This window comes from Bufo bufo, chromosome 1 (genome assembly GCF_905171765.1).
Source record: "Bufo bufo chromosome 1, aBufBuf1.1, whole genome shotgun sequence".
Taxonomy (NCBI): Eukaryota; Metazoa; Chordata; class Amphibia; order Anura; family Bufonidae; genus Bufo; species Bufo bufo.
This window is the reverse complement of record NC_053389.1, coordinates 545960382-545982276: the sequence shown is the minus strand read 5'-3', so window position 1 is coordinate 545982276 and position 21895 is coordinate 545960382. Positions and strand designations below refer to the sequence as shown.

The 21895-nt window shown below is 43.8% G+C and overlaps 1 protein-coding gene across 1 annotated transcript in view; it reads left to right on the top strand.

Annotated features, from left to right (window-relative positions):
* The window catches only part of TRMU (tRNA mitochondrial 2-thiouridylase), a 51055-nt gene that overhangs the window by 7092 nt on the left and 22068 nt on the right, over nt 1–21895 (top strand). Inside the window, 10 exon segments of the mRNA XM_040412301.1 lie at nt 3622–3787; nt 3888–3994; nt 7068–7190; nt 7311–7483; nt 10379–10432; nt 10514–10580; nt 14165–14208; nt 14210–14236; nt 14238–14267; nt 19264–19408. Coding sequence (XP_040268235.1) covers nt 3622–3787; nt 3888–3994; nt 7068–7190; nt 7311–7483; nt 10379–10432; nt 10514–10580; nt 14165–14208; nt 14210–14236; nt 14238–14267; nt 19264–19408 — 936 coding nt within the window.

Here is a 21895-nt window from a genome sequence, read left to right as displayed (position 1 = left end):
GTGATCAGGGGCTAATAAGGGGTTAATAAGTGACGGGGGGGGGGTGTAGTGTAGTGGTGCTTGGTGGGACTTTACTGAGCTACCTGTGTCCTCTGGTGGTCGATCCAAACAAAGGGGACCACCAGAGGACCAGGTAGCAGGTATATTAGACGCTGTTATCAAAACAGCGTCTAATATACCTGTTAGGGGTTAAAAAAAAAAACACATCTCCAGCCTGCCAGCGAACGATCGCCGCTGGCAGGCTGGAGATCAACTATCTTACCTTCCGTTCCTGTGCACGCGTTCACAGGAAATCTCGCGTCTCGCGAGATGACTCATATATGCGTGACTGTGCGCAGGGCTGCCACCTCCGGAACGCGATCCTGCGTTAGGCGGTCCGGAGGTGGTTGGCTTCTGTCAGCCCACTAAACCGTTTTTTTATTTTTTTTTTGGTTTACTAATAATCCCTACACTGATTTATGCATACATAAGTTAAATAATAATTTCTGTTTAGTAGAATTTGCTAAAAAAGTAATTTTAAAAATATGCAAATTACCTTGCTACCAGCAAGTAGGGCGGCTACTTGCTGGTAGCAGCAACATCCTCCGACCCTAATGACGCCCCCTCCGCATTGTGATTGACAGGGCCAGGGAACGGAATCGTTCTCTGCTGGCCCTGCCTGTTAGCATTCAAAATCTGGCGCCTGCGCCGCGGCCGTACCTATCTTCAATCTGCGCAGGCGCACTGAGAGACGGCCACTCGCTCGGCCGCTCTATCCTCAATACGCCTGCGCCGATGACATCACATCTACACCCGGCGCAGGCGCATTGAGGAGAGAGCAGCCGCCTCTCAGTGCGCCTGCGCAGATTGAAGATACGTACGGCCGCAGCGCAGGTGCCAGATTTTGAATGCTAACAGGCAGGGCCAGCAGAGAACGATTCCGTTCCCTGGCCCTGTCAATCACAATGCGGAGGGGGCGTCATTAGGGTCGGAGGATGCGGCTGCTACCAGCAAGTAGCCGCCCTACTTGCTGGTAGCAAGGTAATTTGCATATTTTAAAAATCGCTTTTTAGCAAATTATACTGAACAGAAATGATTATTTAACTTATGTATGCATAAATCGCAGTGTAGGGATTATTAGTAAACAAAAAAAAAAAAACTGTTAGTGGGCTGACAGAAGCCCTTTAAATAAGAAAAAGTAGACATATTAGGTATTGCCACATCCGTAACGATCTGCTCTATAAAAAAAGTCACATGACCTAATCCCTCAGGTAAACGCTGTAAAAATAAATAAATAAAAACTGCGCCAAAACAACCAATTTTTTTTGGTCACCTTGCCCCATAAAGTGTAATAATGATCAAAAAAAATCATATGTACCCAAAAATGGTACTAATAAAAATGTCAACTCTTGCTGCAAAAAACGAGCCCCTGCACAATACGATCGGCAGAAAAATTTAAAAAAATAGGCATTCCGACAATGGAGATACAAAAACCTAATTTTTGTCTTCAAAAATGCTTTAATAATTAAAACTGAAACAAACCTCATGGAAAGTAGACATATTTGATATAATTGCGTCCGTAACAACCTGCTCTAGAAAAATAGTGCACGATCTACCCTGTCAGATGAATGTTATTAAAAATAAAAACAGAGCCAAAACATCCATATTTTTTTTGGTTACCTTGTCTCACAAAAAATGTAATATAGAGCAATTAAAAATCATGTACCCCAAAATAGTACCAACAAAACTGGCACCTTATCCCGTAGTTTCCAAAATGTGGTCACTTTTTGGAGTTTCTACTGAAGGGGTGCATCAGGGGAGCTTCAAATGGGACATGGCATCTAAACACCAGTTCAGCTAAATCTGCCTTCCAAAAACCATATGGCGTTCCTTTCCTACTGTGCCCTGCCGTGTGCCCGTACAGCAGTTTATGATCACATGTGGGGTGTTTCTGTAAACCGCAGAATCGGGGTAATAAATATTGAGTTTTATTTGGCTGTTAACCCTTTCTTTGCTACTGGAAAAAATAGATTAAAATGTAAACTGCCCAAAAAGTGAAATTCTGAAATTTCATCTCCATTTTCCATTAATTCTTGTGGAACACCTAAAGGGTTAACAAAGTTTGTAAAATCTGTTTTGTATACCTTGAGGGGTGTAGTTTCTAAAATGGGGTCATTTTTGGGTGGTTTCTATTATGTAAGCCTCACAAAGTGACTTCAGACCTGAACTGGTCCTGAAAAAGTGGGTTTTGGAAATGTTCAGAAAAATTTCAAGATTTGCTTCCAAACTTCTAAACCTTCTAACGTTGCCAAAAAATAAAATGTAACTTTCAAAAAGATCCAAACATGAAGTAGACATATGGGCAATGTAAAGTAATAACTATTATATGAGGTATCACTATCTATTATAAAAGGGTAAATTTTGGGTAAATTTGGGATTTTTTCACAAATAAAGGTGAAATATATTGACTCAAGTTTATGACTATCATGAAGTACGTGTCACGAGAAAACAATCTCAGAATAGCTTGGATAAGTAAGTGTTCCAAAGCTATTATCACATAAAGTGAAACATGTCAGATAAGCAAAAAAATGGCCTGGGCAGGAAGGTGAAAACAGGTCAGGGGTTAAAGAGGTAGTGCCACAAAGAATATTGTACCTGGATTTGAATACTTTTATAACTGCATGTAATTAAACATTTTGTATAACCACTGAGTTATTCAATAAAATGTATCTGTATACCTGCTGTGTTTTTTTTTTTTTTTTTTTTTTTGTGTCCTGCTCACTGAGATGGCCGCACATGATCAGTTTCATCCTTCTGTGATAGGGAGAGCTGAGACACACCCATTAGCTGCAGCAGAAAAGACACTCCCCTTGAGCTGTGATAGGGGAGAGCTGAGACACGCCCCCTTAGCTCCAGCAGAAAAGACACTCCCCTTGAGCTGTGATAGGGAGAGCTGAGACACGCCCCCTTAACTCCAGCAGAAAAGACACTCCCCTTGAGCTGTGATAGGGAGAGCTGAGACACGCCCCCTTAACTCCAGCAGAAAAGACACTCCCCTTGAGCTGTCAGCTTGATATAAATCTAGCAGAGCAATGAATGGGGAGATCTCTGGATCCATGTGAGGTACAGGGCTGGTTCTAGCTTTGTTACAAAGAGGTTGTCATGTACTATATGATGTGTGATTTTCATCTTTTACATTTATCATGGGATAACCCCTTTTAATATTGTTCTCTGAGGAGAAGTGAGAGATATAAATAAAGCCCTTCATGGTGTGTCGGAGGAGGGGGTCCCTGTGTCCTGCCTGTGGGATTGGGTATGGACTGGGCTCCACTTCTCCATCTCTGAAGCCTATAGCAGGTGCCTATATGGTGTATACCAGGTCCAGTCATAAATACACCTGTAGCCCAGATACGCTGCAGGGATGACGCCCATGTTTCTGCTGAAGTATAAAGGCTATAGCCCCCTCCTGTCTATCTATATTCAGGAAGATCAAGTAGATTAGTGATTGCATTGGTTTCTTTGGCCACATTTTGGGTGCCCTGGTTTCTCAGTTGCCATTGACCTGATAATATACGGTGTTGATGCGCTATCTAAGAGCATACAGAGCTGTCGCATAACGCATTGTATGCTACATGTCCCTAGGTTATCAGGTTACTGGCGTCTTTATGAACAACTGGGATGTGGTGGACGAACATGGCATGTGCAGTGCAGAGAAGGACTGTGAGGACGCCTATCGGGTCTGCCGGAAGCTGGACATCCCCTTCCACCAGGTGTCGTATGTGAAGGAGTACTGGCATGAAGTGTTCAGGTAATTGGGGCAATGTGGTGACCATACAGGAGGAGATGGCACCCTCTTACTGGACATTCATATAAGACATGACTATGAATTGTTCTTTACTTGTTTTTAGTTATTTCTTGAGTGAATATGAGAAAGGAAGGACCCCGAATCCAGACGTATTGTGCAACAAGCGTATAAAGTTTAACCACTTCCTAAACTATGCCATTGATAACTTGGGTAAGACCATGTATATTGTCGCCTCTGATCACATGTAGAGGACTGTACGCACACAGCAGATTTCTTGCAGTAATTTCTGTGACTGAATTTCACATCCTAAGGGCTCGTGCACAGGACCGTGTGTGTGTGTGTGTGTGTGTGTGTGTGTGTGTGTGTGTGTGTGTGTGTGTTTTTTTTTTTTTTTTTACATATTATATGCCAAAAAAACAAATAAAAGCTAGAAAAAAAATAAGTGCCATAGCTTTTTATGCATCGCTGTGCACTGTCCTGATTGGCTGCAGCGATCATGTGCCAAACTAAGCGGTGGCAGGAGGACCAGACAAGCACCGCAGAGACCCCAGAGAAAGGGGTGAGTAACCATAATTTTTTTATTTTAGGCTATTGGGTGACTTATCAGAAATGTTTAAATGAGTTTTCTGATCCTTTTATATAGGATAGGTCCTCAGTATCTGATTGGTGAGGGTGGGATCCCTGGAAATCCGCTATTTGACAAGGCATCGGCCCTTGCAGCAGTAATGAGGCTTTTTCTCGGCTTTCCCTAGGCCAGTGACGACACGTTCATATGTTACATGGCCTCGGCGCAGCTCAGCCTCATAGAAGTGATTGGGGCTGAGCGTGATACCAATCATAGCTGCTATACTACAGTGTTTCCCCCGAAAATAAGACACTGTGTTTATATTTATTTTTTTTCCCTCAAGAAGACACACTATGGCTTATTTTCAGGGGATGTCTTATTTTTCTTTTTTTTATTTGTCTTGGGGTCCATTCACACGTCCGCAATTTCGTTCCGCATTTTGCGGAACGGAATTGCGGACCCATTTATTTCTATGGGGCAGCACGATGTGCTGCCCGGACACGGAATTGCGGACCCGCACTTCCGGGTCCGCAATTCCGTTCCCGAAAAAAATAGAACATGTCCTATTCTTGTCCGCAATTACTGACAAGAACAGGCATATTCTATTAGTCCCGGCAAAGTGTGGTCCGCGAAATGCGGAACGCACATTGCCACTGTCCGTGTTTTGTGGATCTGCAAAACACGTTGCGGACGTGTGAATGGACCCTTACTCAGGAAAATCAGAGATGGGCTGGCTTATTTATCAGGGATCCAGTGAGAACTGGGTCCAATCTGCACAGTGGAGCTGGGATGATCTCTCTGGGCTCAGTAGCAGACTGCTTGCTGATGCTTTTCCCTTATCCCCTGCTGTTTGTGGGGGGTGAGAGGGACCCACAAACGGTTGGTGCTGGCGGAGAGAGACCCACAGTGTTGAGTAAAACGGCAGCCACAGCTTTATTCTTTCCCTGAGGACACACAATACCTAAAGCAGAACTTCTGCTCCTCACTTCACTGAGGAGACTTTTACTTTCAGTTTCTAGGTCTCCCTCTATGACTCAGCTTGCAGCACACACAGAAGGACCGGGACCTGACAGGGGGAGCCGACCTTGTTGATGGGGCAGATGAGAAGGGCTGCCCGTCTTCTTTACCACTCTGCGCCGGTACGCTTAGCCATGCCTATTACTGTCTTATTTTCGGGGGTTATATTGCGCAAATTCGGCCTATTTTATGGGTATGTCCTTTTTTTCGGGGAAAAGCGGTATGTACGGCGCTGTGTTTGGTGAACAGGAAGTAGAATGCACCGCTCACAGGAGCGCCGCTGCCTTCTCAAACAGCTGGTTGGCGGGAGTCCCGGGTGTCAGACACCAACAGATCAGATACTGATGACCTATTCAGACGAAAACCCCTAATCTCAAGACAACCCTTTTAAAGGGGTTAAAGTATGCTTATAGTTTATTTCTTATATAAATTATTCCAATATATTATTACAATTTTTAATGTGCAATTTGCTTTTCAGAATTGAGGGAAAGATGGGTGACAGCTGGTAAAGGCCATCTTGGTGGTCAGCCAACTTTTTCAGGCAGAGATTGTCAGTCTTTTATATTCACAGGAAAGGGATTTGTTGATAGATGGAAGTGATCACTATATAAGATGACTATAACACTCAGGGCTCACGCACACGACTGTAGGCGGTCTGCAGACAGTGGGTTCACAATACACGGTCACCGTCCATGTGCGCACCATATCACGGATGCTGACCTATTCACTTGAATGGGTCCGTAATGTGGAAGATGCAGTGCGGAATGAAGGCACGGATCGGAAGCACCACTGAGTGCTTCTGTGGATTTTTTTGTCCGTCCCTCCGCAGTAGAAGAAAATAGTGGATGTGGATTCAAGTGAATGGGTCCACATACTGCAGGTACATAGTTAGTGCTGTGCATCCGCAGCACAGGCATGGCCGGCACCTGGCCGTTTGCATGTGCCCTTCCTAATATAGTCTTTGTTGATATTCCGCACCATTTTCCATATTTCATAAAGTATTCTCCCTTGTTGGCTAAGTCTTTTGTGCTGTCCACATAGAGGTCCTGTCCATAAAATGGCTGTTGCTGGAGGGTCATGTGACCAGGCAAATCACTCAGTCTCCTCCACTTAAATACAGTACACCTGTACAAAACTACCAACAGGGCAAGTACACATGGCAGATGTGGTGTATTTGAGGTGAGAAGGCTGAGTGACGTGTCTAGACTTATTTTTGCCTGGTCATATGACCCTCCATCAGCGCCATCTTATGGACAGGACCTCTGTGTGGACAGCATAGAACATTTGCCGAACAAGGGGGCATGACTTATGGAATATAGCAAATGACACAGAAAATCATCTGACAATATTAGTAAGTGTTGTGGCCATTTTACATACACATTGGTCAAAAGTAGCCAGAAAGTGGACAAGCCCTTTAATAAAATTGAATTAAGTTATGCGTATCCCAATATGGTGTCACTAAAATACAGTTTGTCCCTTTTAAAAAACAAGTCTTCATACGACTACATTGAGAGGACTACATCAACAGTAGGCTGTCTTCCCCACTGTTAACATCCGCTTTGACGCTACTGCAGCCAATTGATGGCCTCCTGAAGGGGTTTGGCAACCCCTTTTTAAGTTGGAATTTTTTCTTTTTTTTTTTTGCCATAATCGTCCAGCCCTAGGTTTGCTTGAATAATTGTCGTCTTTTTGCCATGACAGGGGCTGATGCCATAGCCACTGGCCATTATGCAAGAACATCACATGAGGATGAAGAAATATTTCAGCACCCATATTTAAAGGCTCCCCAGACTCTCTTTAGGAACAGATTTGAAATAAGAAGCAGTAAGCATTTGGGTACACAGTATTTGCTTTGTGTTTAGCTATTCCTGCCATTGTCATGAATCATGTATTACATATAGTATAGTGCTGATAACCCGGCGGTGTTCTGTATCAATCACATAGATGTGAAGCTTCTCCAAGCTGCTGACCACTTCAAGGACCAGACCTTCTTCCTCAGTCAGATATCACAGTATGCATTAAGAAAAACCTTATTCCCACTTGGAGGTTTGACCAAGGACTTTGTGAAGAAAATTGCAGCAGAAGCGGGATTTCATCATGTTTTAAAGAGAAAAGAGGCAAGGGCTTTATATGCAGATTGTAGAAAACAATGTGACTTAAACTTAAATATTAATTTATGATAAATATATTCCTAAACACCTTTCATTAGTTATAATGACTTGTTTTCTCCGAGAGCAATCAGGGGAAATAAAATAGCCGTCGTCCTATTAGTACACACAAAACCTGTCCTAATCACACAGCAGGACAAGTTACTTCAGAGCACTGAGGTAAAGAGCTGCCTCCTCATCCTCTCTGCTCTGCTCTGTCAGTATACAGCTGATCTTCAGCTTAATCTCTGTAGGAATGGAGTTCATGAGGAGACATGAAGTACAGAGAGGAGGGTGGGGATAATGAGCAGCAGCTACTATATGCAGTCTCCATTACCACAGCCCACAGTCTGTCCTGTCTGTACTTTGTCTCCATTCCTATAGATCTTCAGCTGAAGATCTTATCATCTGTATTCAGGATCATAACCCCTGAGAGATAGAGCAGAGAGGTGGATGAGACAACTCTTTACCTGAGTGTTGTAAAGTAATTTGTCCTGCTGTGTGATTAGGACAGATTTTGTGTGTACAAACAGGACGGCGGCCATTTTGTTTCCACTGATGATTGCTCCCTAGACAAAACGAGCCATTATAACTAATGAAAGGTATTTGGGAATATACACTGCTCAAAAAAATAAAGGGAACACTTAAACAACACAATGTAACTCCAAGTCAATCACACTTCTGTGAAATCGAACTGTCCACTTAGGAAGCAACACTGAGTGACAATCAATTTCACATGCTGTTGTGCAAATGGGATAGACAACAGGTGGAAATTATAGGCAATTAGCAAGACACCCCCAATAAAGGAGTGGTTCTGCAGGTGGTGACCACAGACCACTTCTCAGTTCCTATGCTTCCTGGCTGATGTTTTGGTCACTTTTGAATGCTGGCGGTGCTTTTCACTCTAGTGGTAGCATGAGACGGAGTCTACAACCCACACAAGTGGGCTCAGGTAGTGCAGCTTATCCAGGATGGCACATCAATGCGAGCTGTGGCAAGAAGGTTTGCTGTGTCTGTCAGCGTAGTGTCCAGAGCATGGAGGCGCTACCAGGAGACAGGCCAGTACATCAGGAGACGTGTAGGAGGGCAACAACCCAGCAGCAGGACCGCTACCTCCGCCTTTGTGCAAGGAGGAACAGGAGGAGCACTGCCAGAGCCCTGCAAAATGACCTCCAGCAGGCCACAAATGTGCATGTGTCTGCTCAAACGGTCAGAAACGGACTCCATGAGGGTGATATGAGGGCCCGACGTCCACAGGTGGGGTTGTGCTTACAGACCAACACCGTGCAGGACGTTTGGCATTTGCCAGAGAACACCAAGATTGGCAAATTCGCCACTGGCGCCCTGTGCTCTTCACAGATGAAAGCAGGTTCACACTGAGCACATGTGACAGACGTGACAGAGTCTGGAGACGCCGTGGAGAACGTTCTGCTGGCCTGCAACATCCTCCAGCGTGACCGGTTTGGCATTGGGTCAGTAATGGTGTGGGGGTGGCATTTCTTTGGAGGGCCGCACAGCCCTCCATGTGCTCGCCAGAGGTAGCCTGACTGCCATTAGGTACCGAGATGAGATCCTCAGACCCCTTGTGAGACCATATGCTGGTGCGGTTGGCCCTGGGTTTCCTCCTAATGCAAGACAATGCTAGACCTCATGTGGCTGGAGTGTGTCAGCAGTTCCTGCAAGACGAAGGCATTGATGCTATGGACTGGCCCGCCCGTCCCCAGACCTGAATCCAATTGAGCACATCTGGGACATCATGTCTCGCTCTATCCACCAACGTCACGTTGCACCACAGACTGTCCAGGAGTTGGCAGATGCTTTAGTCCAGGTCTGGAGAGATCCCTCAGGAGACCGTCCGCCACCTCATCAGGAGCATGCACAGGCGTTGTAGGGAGGTCATACAGGCATGTGGAGGCCACACACACTACTGAGCCTCATTTTGACTTGTTTTAAGGACATTACATCAAAGTTGGATCAGCCTGTAGTGTGTTTTTCCACTTTAATTTTGAGGGTGACTCCAAATCCAGACCTCCATGGGTTAAAAAAATTTGATTTCCATATTTTTTTATTTTTTGTGTGATTTTGTTGTCAGCACATTCAACTATGTAAAGAACAAAGTATTTCTGAAGAATATTTAATTAATTCAGATCTAGGATGTGTTATTTTTGTGTTCCCTTTATTTTTTTGAGCAGTGTATTTATAATAAAGTATTTAAGAATTTTCATTTTCTTAATTCCCGGAGAACCCCTTTAAAGATAAACACTAGACAAATAGTTATTCTGGGTAAAAGCCGGAAACCTCAAATTAACCCAAAAACCCTGCGCTCCCATATAACTTCCATGGTATATGAATCTCTGCGCTGCCATATATTCATGTAATTGGCACAACAGTACAACACAAGGGATTAAAGGGCTTTTCCAGGATTCATATATTAAAGACCTGTCCTCAGGATAGGTCATCAATATTTGTTCAGTGGGCATCTGAATCCCGGCGGGTCAGCTACTTGAAGGGGCCGCAGTACTCCAGTGAGCTCGGTGGTCTCTTCCACATTCATCTGTCTTATGGCTTATTGCCACCTCCCTTCCATTCAAGTGACTGAGCTGCAATATCAAGCACAGCCGCTATTCAGTGGACGGCCCTGTGAAGAGGCTGTCGCGTTCACTGTAGTGCCAAGGCCTCTTCAAACAGCTGATTGGTGGGGGTGCAGGTGTCGGGCCACCACCAATTAGATATTGATGACCTCTCCTTAGAATAGGCTTTCAGTGTGAAACTATAGGATAACACTTTTCAAGTCTGCCCTTGCTTCTTCTGACAATCTTTGAGATGCCGCATAGAGTTGTGTACTTATTTTTTCTATCTTTGTAGAGCATGGGGATCTGTTTCATCGGTGAGAGAAATTTTGAAAGATTCATCATTGAGGTCAGTATTTGATGGTTTGCAGTGAGTGGTAAATGTTATTTGGCATTTATCCCTTTATATTGACTTATGTGTTCTTTTAAGTATTTAGAGCCCCAGTCTGGAAACTTTGTTTCACTTGAAGATGGGAAAATCTTGGGTACACACAAAGGTATTTCTTTTTAATTATTTTGTCAGCCTGTTTATATGAAAGTAATTGTTCACAAGTTTGTTCCACTTTGATTGCTTTGAGGTGCATGCTTTCTGTATGTAATATGCTGAGGGATATGCAACATGCAGTTTATAGTGTGACCATCTCTTGCAAATATGAGGAGCAGCAGCTGTATGAAATCTATTCTAACTACTGCCGCCCATACATTTGGTGAAGTTTGGCACATGCTAAAATTGTCTGAAGCCACTTAAGAGATTATGTGGAGGCCTCAAAGTGTAGCTATAACCAAAGCAAGAAACTTAATACAGGGTGATCTGAAAAAAAATTAACATGCACCTATTGTCAACGGTAGGTGGGCAGTCATTTTTAATTCACTTCATTAGTGATTGAATATGCTGTAATTCCCTAATGGAATTAGTACCTTTTTTTTTATTTAAAAAAATGATTCAGCTGTTTTTAACAGTTCAGTCAGCAGCTACCTTTTACAACAGCTCTGTCATAGATGTGAACACGCTGCTGTCCTAAAATAATGGTATATTAGATGAGACTTTCTTTAACGACCTAACAGTTCTGCCCAAGCACAGCTCAGGCTGCAGGGGCAGGAGGGTCTGCTTTAGCTGCTCATATCTCCGTATTGGTAGCAGCTAGAGATGGGCAGTCTAAGCTTTCATACAAGACCAGACTCGCAGCATTGGCACAATATCGGCAGGAGATATCACAGTTTAAAACCAAGTTGAAATCTGCATTTACTTTTACTTTCACTTTCAGCTGCATTCACTGCGATCCTGATTTCTAACAGTGATATCTTCCAATGTTGTTAAGATAATGCTGTTCTGGTATTGTTTGAAAGCTTCAAATGCCAGCTACGATATCTCTAGCTGCTACCTCTCTAGAGTTATGAACAGCTAAATCAGCCCTCCCCCTGCTGCTGGAGCACTCGGGACAGAACTGTTAGGAGGTTAAGTTACCATTCATCCTTGTACTATGAAAAGACAGATTGAGTGTGCCAGAATGCATCTCCTTTCTAGCTCATAGAGGGGAGTCCCAAGTAAATTTAGTCATATGAGGACTTCAAAGGAGTAGGGGGAAAAACAGCAGTTCCACATGTAATATATCACTGTGAGGGGCTAGATTGACAGAACAGGAAGGACATAAATGAACCTACATACTTATTAAAAGTTAAGGATGAACGATGAACAGCTATTCTGACATTGTTTTGTTAGATTTTTTTTTCCCCCAGGTAAAATGGGTTATGAATGTGGCAGTTCCATTTTTGTATAGCATTAAAACAATCTGTAAAGGTTTTTTTTTTTAAAAATTCCCCCCCCCCCCTTTCTGTAAGCTCAACACTTTATTTATTCTTCAAGACTTTATTTATTCTTAAGGGCTCTTTCACACTTGCGTTCTTTTCTTCCGGCATAGAGTTCCGTCATCGGGGCTCTATGCCGGAAGAATCCTGATCAGTTTTATCCTAATGCATTCTGAATGGAGAGAAATCCGTTCAGGATGTCTTCAGTTCCGGACCGGAACGTTTTTTGGCCGGAGAAAATACTGCAGCATGCTGTGCTTTTTGCTCCGGCCAAAAATCCTGAACACTTGCCACAAGGCCGGATCCGGAATTAATGCCCATTTAAAGGCATTAATCCGGATCCGGCCTTAAGCTAAACGTCGTTTCGGCGCATTGCCGGATCCGACATTTAGCTTTTTCTGAATGGTTACCATGGCTGCCAAGACGCTAAAGTCCTGGCAGCCATGGTAAAGTGTAGTGGGGAGCGGGGGAGCAGTATACTTACCGTCCGTGCGGCTCCCCGGGCGCTCCAGAGTGACGGCAGGGCGCCCCACGCGCATGGGTGACGTGATCGCATGGACACGTCATCCATGCGCATGGGGCGCTCTGACGTCATTCTGGAGCGCCCCGGGAGCCGCACGGACTGTAAGTATACTGCTCCCCCCGCTCCCCACTACTACTATGGCAACCAGGACTCTAATAGCATCCTGGCTGCCATAGTCACACTGAACGCATTTTGAAGACGGATCCGTCTTCAAATGCTTTCAGTTCACTTGTGTTTTTCCGGATCCGGCGTGTAATTCCGGCAAATGGAGTACACGCCGGATCCGGACAACGCAAGTGTGAAAGAGCCCTTAGTCTCACAGTGAGGCTTTACCCTGTGACTACTTATACACTGCAAAAATTGGAATGGAATAGTCACAAGGGTGAAGGGGTTATCCAGATTCTTATATTGATGACACCTGGCATCCCCGCCAATCAGCTGTTTGGGGAGACTGCAGTGCTTTGGTGAGTGCGGCAGCTTACCATGCACAGCACCATCCTTTGGATAGTGGCTGTGCTTGGTATTGCAACTCAAGCTGATTGAATGGGACTGAACTGAGCTTACGCCATGTCATGTCACTGGCCTAGAAGAAGCTGCGAGACTTACTGGAGCACCACAGCCTCTTCAAACAGCAGATTGTCTGGGTTTCTCGGTTGTCGGACCTCCACTGATCTGAAATTGATGAACTATCCTGAAGATAGGTCATCAATATCAGATTCTCTGGGATAACCCCCTTTAATTTGGCTGTTCTTTAAGGTAACAAACTTGAGTGACAGATTGCTGTGGATTCCTTGCAGCAGCAGCCCCAGAAGACTCGGTTTAAGGCCTCATGCACATGAACGTATTTCCTTTCCGTGTCGTTCCGTCCTTCTTTTTTTTTTTTTTTTGCGGGCCATATACGGAACCATTCATTTCAAAGGGTCCGCAAAAAATAAACGGAAGTTACTCTGTGTGCATTCCATTTCTGTTTGTCTGTATTTCAGTTCCGCAAAAAAAATAGAACATGTCCCATTATCGTCCGCATTACGGACAAGGATGGTACTGTTCTATTAGGGGCCAGCTGTTCTGTTCCGCAGAATGCACACGGACGTCATTCGTATTTTTTGCGGATCCGTTTTTTTTTGCGGACTGCAAAATACATATGGTCGTGTGCATGAGCCCTAACCTTGTAACTATTCCAGTGTTCTGAGAGGTGATATACCACGGTACGCATGTGCTCTTAAAACTATATCGTAACATAAGCATCATTCCAAGTGGGATAATTTTACTTCTGTTTTAACATATTACACTATATTACAGTTTTGTTTGTTTTTTCCCCACTGAGTATCCTGATTGTCAGGGTAACCCGTCATCACTCTTTAACTTTTTATTTGGGTTTTATGGCCTTACAGAGAGGCCGCCTACCTCTGTAAAATGAAAAATATGCAGTAACTAAGATACAGCCAGGGTTGGGGGAAAACTTTGATCCCAGCCGTCGCAGCTGGGTGTGTAACGAGTGACACCTACTGCATATGGACAGCTGCTTAGCCTGCATAATCCATATGCCATACATTTATTGCATTGTGCAGAACTAGAAACTACTAGTACCATAAATGTATGTTGCAATGTGGTGAGAAGTTTATTCATGTTACCATATGTGGCAAGTATAAATTAGATATCATTTACCCTTGCATTTAATGTCATCTTAGGTGCTTGCAATTCATTACTGTGGGGGCTGAGTAAGTAAACAATTACTCTCGGACTTATTTTTAGGTTGGTTTCTGTTTACTTTGGGCCAGAGGGCAAGAATAGGCGGTCCTGCGAGATGCATGGTTTGTGGTTGATAAAGGACGTTTCCACAGGTGACATTTTTGTGGTGAGTACATTGTGCATGTCAACCTCCTTAAATTATTATTTTTTTTTTTTTTTTTTACAGCTACATAATCTTTCATTTAAAAATATAATATGCCTGCCTTTTAATCTGTTAAAGAGAAATTGGCACTTCGATTTTTTTTTTTTTTTTATCAAATCTTTAATTTTCAAATAAAGAGCATACAGAGAATGTTCATAGCCTGCAAGGCCAAAAAGATACGTATGTTACAAATCCAATCTAAAGCCTTGGTAAACATACATTGATAAGTTTCTATAAAGGCATAACAAACAGTATAATATGTGCAGGGAGGGGAGGGAGACAACACAGACTGTAGTATAGAATAAAAAAAGTACGAATGGTAGTGCACAAGAATGAAGCTATACAAAATTTATTAAAGATGGTGGATTAAGAGGAAGCAAGTGGAGCTTCCACTCAGCACAGTCTTGAATACTGTATAACTCACGTCTTTAGGCCTCATGCACACGACCGTTGTGTGCATCAGTGTCCGTTGTTCCGTGATTTTCTGCGGACACTTTGACTTTCAATGGGTCCGTTGAAAACTCGGAAAATGCACCGTTGTTCATCCGCGTCCGTGATCCGTGTTTCCTGTCCATCAAAAAAATACGACCTGTCCTATTTTTTTTTGACGGACAACGGTTTACGGACCCATTCAAGTCAATGGGTCCGTGAAAAAACACGGATGCACACAAGATTGTCATCCGCGTCCGTGATCTGTGTCCGTAGGCTACTTTTACACAGACGGATCCGCAGATTCGTCTGCATAAAAGCTTTTTCAGATCTGAGTTTTCACGAAGTGAAAACTCAGATCCGACAGTATATTCTAACACAGAGGGCGTTCCCATAGTGATGGGGACGCTTCAAGTTAGGACTATACTAAAAACTGAGGGGTTAATTGTGCGGATTCACAGCCCCCTGTAAGAGATCAGGTGCTGCCAGGCAGCAGGGGGCAGTTATGTCCACAGTTCTTAGTATATTCACACTTGAAGCGTCCCCATCACTATGGGAACGCCTCTGTGTTAGAATATACTGTCGGATCTGAGTTTAACGATCTATCTCAAATCCGATGGTATATTCTAACATAGAGGCGTTCCCATGGTGATGTTAAAATATACCATCGGATTGGAGAAAACTCCGATACGATGGTATATTAATAGGGACTCCTGACTTTACATTGAAAGTCAATAGGGGACGGATCCGTTTGCAATTGCACCATATTGTGTCAACGTCAAACGGATCCGTCCCCATTGACTTGCATTGTAAGTCTGGACGGATCCGCACGGCCAGGCGGACACCAAAACAATTTTATTTATTTTTTTACTTATTTTTTACTTTCCTTCATGTCCGTGGATTCTCCAAAAATCAAGGAAGACCCACGGAAGAAAAAATGGACACGGAACTACGGAACCCGTTTTTGCGGACCGCAAAAAAAAACGGTCGTGTGCATGAGGCCTTAAGGCTACATTCATGTCTGCGTTTTTTCTGGATCTGTCATGGATCAGCAAAAACGCTTCTGTCATGATAATACAACCGGCTGCATCTGTTATGATCTGACCCCTTGTACTATCTTTAAAATAGCCATGCTGGATTCGGCACTAAAACCATTGTAAGTCAATGGCACCTGATCAGTTTTCTTTTTTGTCTGAGTAAACGGATCCGGTGTAACCTTATACTTCCCTACTTCGTAAGATTTCCCTACCCTCGTCACTTTCGATCGCACCGGACATTTCAGAAATTTCACAGCAGAGTGCGCAGGCGCAGTAATTGGATGGATGTTCTCAGCTGGACACCGGCTGACACTGCGCATGCGCTGGGGGGGCTCACCAGCGGTTAGGGAAGGGAAAAAATTGCGTACGTGCCAGTGCTTTTTCCTACCCTAACCGCTGGTGAGGCTCCCAGCACGTGCGCAGTGTCGGCCGGTGTCCAGCTGAGAACATCCATCCAATCACAGCGCCTGCGCACTGGCCATAATTTTTCCGTACCCTAACCGCCAGCGAGCCTCCCGGCGCATGCGCACTCGGCTGTGAGATTTCCCTAACCCGTCGTTTGTGCGCCTGCGCGGCGCTGCATACCTCCTCACGTCATGACCGGAAGTGACGAGGGTAGGGAAATCTCACGAAGTAGGGAAGTATAACACCGGCATCATTGACTTACACTGTGTTTCATGCCGGATCCGTCTTATTCTGCATCCCATGCCGGACAGAAAAACACTGCTTGCAGCGTTTTTCTGTCCTACGATGGGAACGCAACCAAATAGAACGGAATGCATTCTGGTGCACTCTGTTCAGTTCAGTTTTGTCCCCATTGACAATGAATGGGGAGAAAACTGAAGCGTTTTTCCTCCGGTATTGACATCCTATGACTGCTCTCAATAGGGAAAAGGAAAACGCTGATGCGAAAGTAGCCTAAGGCATCGGTAATGCCAAGAGCAAGGTGGCCCATAATTACAAAAACTTAGGGCTCATGTACACTAACCTATTTCTTCCCGTGTCCGTTCCGTTTTTTTTGCGGACTGTAAGCGGAACCAATAATTTCAATGGGTCTGCAAAAAAAGCAGAAGTTACTCCGTGTGCATTCGGTTTCCGTATTTCCGTTCCGCAAAAAAATAGAGCATGTCCTATTATCGTCCGCATTATGGACAAGGATCGTGCTGTTCTGTTAGGGGCCAGCGTTTCCGTTCGGCAAAATACGTAATGCACACGGACGTCATCCGTATTTTTTGCGGATTGCAAAATACATACGGTCTTGTGCATGAGCCCTTAGGGTGAGATCTGGAGATCCAGCTAGACATTTCCTCAAACTGACAGATCTAATGAACCTTGTCCACCCAATTTTGGAAAGAGGGTCAGTTGTCGGTTTCCAAAATAATGGTATCAGGGATTTTGCCGCGGTAAGATGTGTAGCTAAATTTTTGTGGAGCCAATCCTTCAGAATGGCTTCCTCGATCTGGGTCCAGTATGGCTTAAAGTACAGTCCCACCAAATGTGGGAGGGGGAGCCAGCTGCCTCACACACCAAAATGTATGTATGTGGGGTTCCTACAGTCTGATGCAGGTGAAAAAACCACGTTAATGTCCCAGGATACCCAGCTCCCTCTTCCACTCGGCCAAAATACCTAGGTTTAAGTGTGGCACTTAGATATTTTTTATTTATTTTTACTATTTCAAACCAGATATGGAAACATTATCTTGTTCTAATCTGCCTTTATGTGTTACATAATTATGTCTGAGCCACTGCTAACAACTGGTGAGAAATATCCTTTACAGCAGCCACATGAACATGGGAAACTGTGTCTGGCTGTACACCAGTTGCAAACAGCATTTTGTGCAACAACTTGCAAATTTTCGCCTTGCTCAACTGCTCTTGCACTTAAACAAAGGGCAGATCTTGTGCGAAGGGGCAGGGTCACCGCATTCCAATATATTTACAATAGTTTTTCATATTTTATAAATGAAATCTATGCCAACTCCTAGGCTTCAGTTTATGCCACACAGACATCCCAAATGTGACAGTTTACTCCATTGGGCTTTTTCTAGACTGGCTTGTGAAACCCAGTCCTTACTAAATGGGACTCATTGGCAGTCATATACAAAGATTGGCTTTTTCCACTGGTCCTTTTTTTTTTTCCTTGTGCTGCGGTAGGATTGGCCTAATTTATGACAGTGTGTGCCGTGTCATGAATTAGGGTGCACCTCCGATAGTCCATATGCCTCGAGTAAAAACTACTCCCTACCCCTGGCTGGATAGCCACAGCCAGGCCCTCCGTCACTCCCAAATGGTGAGGTCGACCGGTAAAACGCCCATGCAACAAAATTTTGTCTTACTGGCATTTTAAAAAGTCACAAAAATGTATCTTATAACTTTTTAAGCTAGCTTTTGGTGTATAAAAATGTTTGTAAATGACCCCATTGACTTCCAGAGGAAAATGAAGCTAGTTAGCTGCAGCGCTGCTCCCAATAAAGTGAATGGGAACAGGGATGCTGTAACCAACCCTATTCATTTATTAGCCTGACTGCTAGAGCTACTGGAGAAAAGCTGATTGGAGGGTGTACCGGGTGAGAGATGATCCTCACACTTGGCTTCCCCCCTCCCTTACAACCCACAGAACCAGAAATTAACGGCCTTTCATGGTACTCCCTAACTTTAAATTAGTGCTATACCCCAAATATTGCACCTAGAAGGTCTAGTACCATTTGAAAAGAAGACTCTGGGACTTTAATGACACCAAGAAGGTAAGCTGTAGCACTTACATTATAGCTATGGTAATCCTAAACTGGACACATTCTTTGACCGTCCCTGCACCTAGACTGAAATCAGTAGCTGAAGTACATTCATAAATGACAGGGAATGTTCTTATAACCGTATGAGCTGACGTCTCCCTTTCTCTTCGCCTGCTCACCGCTGCTGTCTATGGCAAAGCAGCCAACAACCCCCTTTAGGCGACATCACATAGATTAGACTGGCGTGTAAAACGCTGGTCTTGATAAATTTTCCCCAGTGTGTGAAAATAGTAAAAAGCACAAATGGAAAATAACTAAAATGTTTGCTCAGTGTGGGCTACCTGAGAGTTTTAAAGGGGGTTTCCCGATTTTAGATGGTGACCGTGTGTTTAGAATAGGTCAATACCAGATGAGTGGGGGTCAGACTTCTAGCACCCCTACCAATCAGCTGTTTCCAGCCTCTGCAGCTCAGCATACCATTCACTTCAATGGAGGAAATGTTTTATTAAGAAAACCTATTACATGTGAAATCTCTGCTGCTCCAGTGCTGATGCCTAGTGGTCAGCTTTGCATGGCCACTGCAGCCAATCATGATGATGCATGATGAGCCTTATAGTTATACAGAAGGTCAGGAACCAGGGAAAGTAGGATTTTGGGGTTGAGGTGGATGCCATACTTCTGCCTTTGGAATATGTTAGACACTAAGCATGAAATAAGCACCCTTTGACAATTACTGATGGCTATTAACTCTCTTTTTTGAAGGCCCCTTGTACAGATCACCCAGCCTTGTTCAGGGACTTACTGCGCACTGACAGAATGCATTGGATTTCAGAAGAGCCTCCTGCAGAGCTGTGCAGAACAAGATGATGGAGTGTCATTTTTATGTTTCAACACCAGATGGCACTAGGTACATTTGCCATAGAACACAGGAATTGTGAATGCTTCCGCATCTGTTTGAGCACTGTCTTGTCCTTATTGAGATTTATGCATGTTTATTTTTTTTTTATCAGATGTAAGGCTACTTTCACACTTGCGGCAGAGTAGTCCAGCAAGCAGTTCCGTCGCCGGCAATCTGCATGCAAACAGACAGCATTTGTAGGCGGATCCGTCTCACAAATGCATTGCAAGAAAGATATCCGTCTGTCCATTTGTCATACGGACAAACGGATCAGTTTTCTATTTTTTTCACATTTTTTAAAGGTCTGGCGCATGCGTAGACTCGGAAGGACGTATCTGGCATTGCATTATTTTAATATGGAAAAAAATGCCGGATCCGGCATTTTGGCAAGTGTTCCGGATTTTTGGCCGGAGATAAAACCGTAGCATGCTGTGGTATTATCTCCGTCCTGAACAGTCAAAAAGACTGAACTGAAGACATCCTGAACGGATTGCTCTCCATTCAGAATGCATGGGGATAAAACTTTTTCTTTCTGGTATTGAGCCCCTATGACAAAACTCAGTGCCGGAAAAGAATAACGCTACTGTGAAAGTACCCTAAGGGGGCAGGTTTACTAAATCTAGATGGTGTAAACATAGACAGGCTGTCTAGACATGCACTAAGTTTATCACAGTGGCCTAGGCTGGATTATCCGTGTGGTGCAGGTCTAGATACTTCTAATGCTATACTAACTATTGGTTGGTTTAGTTTGATATAGAATTTTATGCCAGAATTGTGGCACAATTTTGGCACTAAAAGTTAGATATTAGGACACATCCCTTGTCAGCCTAGCTGCAGATAATCTGTCTATAAACATAGATGTGCCAAATTGTAGCACATTTTGTCACTATTTACAGAAGAATCGAAGTGTATGGTTATTGGTGAATGTGGACCGATGTTCTAGAATATTAGCAATCCGTTTTGAGAGGAACAGCGTCTCATTTTCTGATCTTGTACTATAGATATTCACATTGTGTTTACCAAAGTAGTATATTAACTTCAGTCTTGGGCCCTAGTAGAGGTGCGGCGACACGTGGAATAAATGCTGTGTAGAAACTTTGCAGCATTTACAGTACAAGCAAAGTGGATGAGATTTTAGAAATCTCCTTTAAATGCTGTGAAGAAAACCTGCATAGTAAACGGACTTGTGCTCTAGGTTTTAATACGCAGCATGTCAGTTGTTGCTACAGATTATGTCTACGGCTTTCTTTGCAATGCAAAGTTTGGAAACACAGGTGCCACTGTTGCCTCAAAAATACACCCTATTTTGTGTGTTTTTTGCAGCTGTGGTATTTGTCCAGGCCGTTTGTAAACATCCCGTAAGGCCAGTTTCAGACGGGTCTGTTCACTGCTTGAAAAACACTCCATATGGGGGGCATGAATTCCCGTAGTGAACTCTGCTTCTTTGACCGGACTGCATGGCATTATGATGATTTATAATGCTGTGTGTCTCTGACTGATCTCAACTAATTATTTGTACTGAAGGCATCATGTGAGTACAGATAATTAAAAGTTAAGGTCAGGCAGAGACACACAGCATTATAAATCATTATAATGCCGGTCTGGTCAAAGGGAGGTAGAGTTCACTATGGAAATTCACTCTCCCACATGGAACTGCAGTGAATGCAGTTGTCTGAAACTGGCCTAAGGGGTGCGTTCACATGACTGAATTGAGAAACCTCCTTTAAAATCCGCATTGATTCCATGGGTAATATATCAAGTGGGGTTTTATATTGGGGGTGTATACTTTAACGGAAAGCTGCATTTCCTGCTTTTTTTTTTTTTTTTTTTCAATGGGAGATTCCAGCGCAGATTACATGCCAAAATAGGGGTTGCTGCCTTTTTCTGGTATAGTATGAACTGTGCGAAAAAAAGGCAATGCTGCTTCCCAGAACACTTATCCTGCACCAAAATCGGTGCCAAAAAACTCCATGTGAATGGGCCCTAATAGTTGTAGAAGATACTTTTTGGAAGTCTGCTTCCACAGCATTGTAAGGCTACTTTCACACTCGCGGTTTTTGGCGGATCCGTCATGGATCTGCAAAAACGGATCCGTTACAAAAACACAACCACATGCATCCGTCATGAACCGGTCCGTTTGTATTATCTGTACATAGCCAAGACCTGAACATGAACTCCATTGAAAGTCAATGGAAGACGGGATCCGTTTTCTATTGTGCCAGATTGTGTCATAGAAAACGGATCCGTCCCCATTGACTTACATTGTGTGCCAGGACGGATCTGTTTGGCTCAGTTTTGTCAAGCGGACAGCAAAACGCTGCAGGCAGCATTTTGGTGTCCGCCTCCAGAGCGGAATGGAGACTGAACGGAGGCAAACTGATGCATTCTGAGCGGATCCTTTTCCATTCAGAATGCATTATGGCAAACTGATCCGTTTTGGACCGCTTGTGAGAGCCCATGACGGATCTAACATAGTAACATAGTATATAAGGCTGA